At 29.8% G+C, this 5,568-nt stretch overlaps 1 protein-coding gene across 2 annotated transcripts; it reads left to right on the top strand.

Annotated features, from left to right (window-relative positions):
• The first annotated feature begins 3,351 nt into the window (after window positions 1-3,351).
• On the top strand, window positions 3,352-3,967 carry LOC119663975. Of its 2 annotated transcripts, XM_038073561.1 has the most exons (4): window positions 3,352-3,387; window positions 3,442-3,503; window positions 3,570-3,762; window positions 3,845-3,967. In XM_038073561.1, the coding sequence occupies exons 2-4, from the start codon at window positions 3,446-3,448 to the stop codon at window positions 3,891-3,893; spliced, it is 300 nt and encodes a 99-aa protein (XP_037929489.1). In that variant the 5' UTR covers window positions 3,352-3,387; window positions 3,442-3,445; the 3' UTR covers window positions 3,894-3,967. The 2 variants fall into 2 exon arrangements, with proteins under 2 accessions (XP_037929489.1, XP_037929488.1); XM_038073560.1 differs by lacking the exon at window positions 3,352-3,387 and having other exon boundaries at window positions 3,401-3,503.
• Window positions 3,968-5,568: the final 1,601 nt, after the last annotated feature.

Below are 5,568 nucleotides of genomic sequence, written 5' to 3'. Positions count from 1 at the left end.
TAGGTTTGAGAATCGGCTACTATCTATTTTTCATACCGCTAAAGTGATTAGGGTGTCCCTATCCAGCAAAAATATCTTTATTGCTTTAACAAAAATTTTTTTATTTTTTTGACATAAATTTTTTTATATTTTTGAAAAAGAAAACTTGCTATGATATGAAAAGTTGTTGTCTATGAAAATACTGAATTCATAAAACTGCCCCCTAATTTCTGCACTATCGTTAATTCCCAAAATGCTCTCATTGACCGCGTATTTCCAGATGTACACATACAATACAATAGTACAATAATACGCGATTGGTAATTAAAAAATTGATGAAAAACATTATCGAAGCCACCATTTTGAATGGCAAGTTCCGAAACGAAAAAGTTTTATTGCCACGAATTCCAATGATTCTCACAGACATGCCAATTTAATTCAAACGCGTTCAATTTCCTATTAGATTGGCATTTGCAAAGACCATCAATAAGTCGCAAGGCCAAACGATGTCTGTTTGCGGTCTTATAAATAAAATTTCCATGTCACAATGTTAGTTACCGTACTCCTCCGAAACGGCTTTACCGATTTTTACCAAATTTTATATGCGTATTCAGTAGGTCTGAGAATCGGCTACTATCTATTTTTCATACCGCTAAAGTGATTAGGGAGTCCCTACCCAGTAAAAATATCCTTAGTGCTTAACAAAAAATTTTTTATTTTTTTGACATAAATTTTGTTTATATTTTTGAAAAAGAAAAATTTTTTCTTAATATTTTATGTAACTACGCCAACAAGTACATCGAGCATTTACATCGACTTCGTTCTTCGTCTTCGGCTTGCATGGCAGATGGAAAATGTACTAAAAATTTTTCTAAAGATTTCACTAATGATACTATAACAAATACCGACGGATATCCAATATATCGTCGAAGAAATCCCGATAATGGGGGACAATGGCGGGTGGTAACGTATTCGCCTCTGCTAAGCAAGACATACAATGCTTATATTAATGTTGAGTTTTGCAGTTCTGTGAAGAGCATCAAATATATAAGTATGTCCATAAAGGCGGTGGTATGGCTGTGTTTAGAGTAGAAAATACTAATGTAAATGCTCCTCCAATGAACAAAAACGGTGAAATTACGCTCTACCAAATTGGTCGGTACATCACCTCCAATGAAGCTGCTTGGCGTATCTTCGGCTTTCTAATTCATGAACGGGATCCAGCAGCTGTTCAGGTAGCCGTCCATCTTGAAAATGGTCAGCGTGTATTTTTCACGAACGAGACAGTGATTGATCGTGGTACAAATCCACCTAAATCTGCACTCACTGCATTTTTTGAATTGTTTAATAGTACGGATGATTTTGGTGCCTTTGCAAAAACATTACTCTATTCACAAGTACCACGCTATTTCACATGGCCTTAAACAAAAAAATGGATGCCCCGCAAGCAAGTTTCACCAGTTGATGCATGTCTCAATTTATTTAAATCAAACGCTTATTTATAGTTAATCCAAGACACACTGAGTACTTTTATCTTCGACTGTTGTTGGTTAATGTTACTGGCCCATTATCATTATTATTATTTACAGTCAATCCAAGACAATTTAAATTTGAAGATACAACAGTTGTTGCCAGGGAACTTGGTATCATAAAATCTATTGATTTTAAATTAATAATTTAATAAATAAACTATAATAACTTAAAAATAATATTGTTTGGCGTTTGTTATTTTTATTATCCTTTTCGTTCATAGCGCTCCATGCCTATTTCATGCATATACCACATACTTACACACTTATAATAAGTAAGTTACTTTTTGTCTACACTAGAATTTATCTAGAAACTAGAAATAATTTATAAGGCAAAACAGCGTTTGTCGGGTTATCTAGTATATATATATATAACAGGGAAAAATCAAACAACTTACAAAACTAAATATACATATTACTAATTATAAATACTAATTATAATTAATTAATTATAATAAATAAATCAATAATTTGCATGCCCGATGCTGTTGAACGGCCACTTATATTTCGCCTGTAGGATCAAATTTTCAATATGTATTATTTTTTGAATTCAGTAAAAATAAAACTGTAAACAACTTGATTGAATTAAAATTGATTGAATTAAAAATATGTAATTTACATGACGACCTTGATTTTTTAACAATATTGACCATGAAATTACGAGACTTTATTTACATCCATAATCTCTTGATGTAAACAAAGTCCCGCAAACAGAGTGACAAAAAAATTCCTTCCCTCTCTTGTCCTGTTTACAGTTACAACATGCGTACGGTTGTAGTCATAGACGAAAAAACCAAAACCAAACATGATTTGAAGCGCACAGGGTCATCCATTAAATAAGATGGATTTTATTAATAATATATTATTATTATTTCTTTTATATGTTTATTGTGTTTTTAAATAATTATTGAATACATAATATTTTAATGTATGTTTTATATGTTTATTGTGTTTTTATATTATTTATTTGTGTAATGTTTTTATACCTTATTTATGTAAATACATATGTATGTAAAACAAAAGTTGTATTTGTTATATTTACTTTATTTGTAAAACCGCTAATGTAGAATATTAGCACGTTAAATAATAACTGAAATCAAAAGTAATGATGTGTGCAAAGTAATGATGTGTCATCTAAGTATTATTAAATAAACTAATATCGGTAGAAATTAATTGAAGACTGAACAATATTATTTACATATGTAATTTATACCCATCATCAGTATTCAATATTTTTTATTAGTCAAACATACATGCATATATCCTTCAAACTGAAACTGAAGCTGAATTTTTTAACAAATTTCATTTCATCATTATTGCAATTATTAACAAAATTTGAAGTTAATAGGGTCATCTATTAAAGAATATGGATTTTGACTAAAAAATTTATTAAATAAAATATATATACATATGTATGTATTTTACATGACGACTTTGATTTTTTTAACAATATTGACCATGAAATTACGGGACTTTATTTACATCAATAATCTTGTGATTTAAACAAAGTCCCGCAAGCAGAGTGACAAAAAAATTTAACAAAACAAATTTCTAATTGTTGTTCGCATTGCAGTGAAATTTAATAAAAATAACTGCATAACACAAAAAATGCGTGTGCAATATTTTCCTTAAATTTGTTTATACACGCCAACAAAAGAAATAGTTACTACAAATTTAACAAATTTTTGCTAGTAACAAAAAAATAATCAATACTAAATTGTTCTTATATTCTTCATTTTATTTATTCTACTCTAAATGATTTTGTATGAAAGAGTATGTGAGGCAATATTTCTGAAAATGATGCATGGCTTTGTTTTTGTATATTTTTCCTAAAATATTTCCTAAAATATTTTTCCTGAAATATTCATATATACTTATGGTATGTACATACATATATGAATCACAAAAAATCACGTTTGACTGATTTGTTTAGAAAAATGAATAAGGATAATAATGGTTTAATACCACGTGCCGAATTCATATATGGAATAATAAGTACGATTATTTATATAATGTAGAATAACTAAATAATGTAGAATACCTATTATTTATTTTTTAAAGAATTTGACACTTCTCGAATGGAAATGGGTGCAGTGGCAGATCTTTTTGATCGTAATGGTGGAGACCCGATTGGCAAGAACGCAAACCAGCAACTGATTCAGATAAAATACATGATGAAGTTAAACGCCTTGTTATCCTTTGCACATGTCGACAAAAATTTCGCGTATTTCAAGTTGGCAAAGGGAAATATAGGGTTCGTAAAATACTAATTATCGGATCTTAAAGCTTAATACTCCATCTTCTATTTAAAACAATATTATTTTTGTATAAAACAGTTTGGCGACTCGACTCTCAAAAATTACGAATATTGCGAATATTGCGTAGCACAGTTATGGTTCGTGTAGGTGGCGGCTGGCTTGCACTTGATGAGTTCTTATAAAAAAATTTTCCTTGTCGCGGTAAGTAAATAGTTAAGAATTTTGTACTTTCTCATATTGAATAAACATAATTAAAATATTCATATGCTTATAATTAAAACATTTCTTTAGCGTAATATAACATTATTATTACATTTACATAACAAGCATAACATGCTTTCATAGTAAAATTGTACATTGTTCATTTCATAAATCATTTTAGCTGGTTTTAATGACTCGAGTGTTTTATTACAACTCTGCTCTACATAATCTATTTAATCATCCATACGTCAGTGAAAATACATATATATATATATATATATATATATATATATATATATATATATATATAAAAGAAAGATGTGTTTTTGTTACACCACTTATAACTCAAGAACGGCTGAACCGATTTAGCTGAAAATTGGCAGGGAGGTAGTTTAAGGCCAGGAGAAGGATATAGGCTGAACCGATTTAGCTGAAAATTGGCAGGGAGGTAGTTTAAGGCCAGGAGAAGGACATAGGATACCTGTTTATCCCGTTCACGACAAAGTAGGTTTTGAAATGATCAAATTTTTGATATAAGAAAATATTTTATTAAAATTTAACAGATAGAAATATAACTTAGTTAGAACTATTTATTTCTTTGGGAAGATTGAGTTCTTTGGAAGTTCATATATATATTGTAATACTTTAATTTGAAAGAATAATACATAAATTAATACTTAATGTTGTACTAATTACTGTTATAATAATTAGTAAAAATATTTACTTTGTATTTATTGCACTTATTATTAATGCAATAATAAATATAAGTAAGAACAATATCACACGCATAAGCTATAAATATAAGTACTTTTAATGCTTATATATTTAATCAGTAAGCAGAAGATAACTCCTACTCCTACTCATGTTTGTATTCCTTGCATTCAATTTCCATAAATTACAATGATTCTTCACTTTCATATGAAATAAAATGTTCTTCAGATTCCTGTTCTTCATTTAATTCATTGATTAATTCCAAAATTTTCATTTTTAAGAATCTTTTGCGTTTTGCATTTAGAGGCGATATGTCTGGCAAGATACCCATGAAAAAGCTTTGAAAACCATTATCGTCAATTATACGTGGCATGTTCACGGGTCGGAAGACCATCTGCGTTGTTTGTTTTTGCGCCTGATAATAAATCAAAAAATGTCGTGTATCACAAGGTACTTAAATGAAGAGCAACCTACATTGTGACCGAAAAGTTTCCGGTCATAAATAAATAAAACGCAAAATTCTTAATCTTCATCAATATTTATTTTATCTCCTTCAAAATATGCTCCATTAGAAGCGATACACAAATGCCAACGTTTCTTCCAATCATAAAAACATTTTTTATAGGCGCTTTCCGGTATGGCTTTGAGTTCCCTCTGCGAATTCTGTTTTACGTCTTCTATGGATTCAAAACGCGTTCCTCTGAGTGGTAATTTGAGGTTGGGAAACAGGAAAAAGTCACACGGTGCAAGATCAGGTGAATACGGTGGCTGTTCGATGGTATTTATTGAATGTTTGGCCTTAAAATCGTTGATAATGTTGAACAAATTGAGGTGAATCGGAACAAGCCGGGCGTTGACACGTCGCATACACAAATTGTCCACCAAAATCA

Source organism: Teleopsis dalmanni, unplaced genomic scaffold (assembly GCF_002237135.1).
Source record: "Teleopsis dalmanni isolate 2A unplaced genomic scaffold, ASM223713v2 unscaffolded_contig_1219, whole genome shotgun sequence".
Taxonomy (NCBI): domain Eukaryota; kingdom Metazoa; phylum Arthropoda; class Insecta; order Diptera; family Diopsidae; genus Teleopsis; species Teleopsis dalmanni.
Note: the sequence above shows the minus strand (reverse complement) of the source record. Positions and strands in the feature narration are given on the sequence as shown.

Bases quoted from the DNA above. Each gene is read 5' to 3' on its own strand.
- LOC119663975 (XM_038073560.1), top strand. From the start codon at position 3,404: ATGAATCACAAAAAATCACGTTTGACTGATTTGTTTAGAAAAATGAAT. The intron at 3,504-3,569 runs GTACGATTATTT...TATTTTTTAAAG, and splicing joins ATTCATATATGGAATAATAA to AATTTGACACTTCTCGAATG. The intron at 3,763-3,844 runs GTTCGTAAAATA...TGTATAAAACAG, and splicing joins TTGGCAAAGGGAAATATAGG to TTTGGCGACTCGACTCTCAA.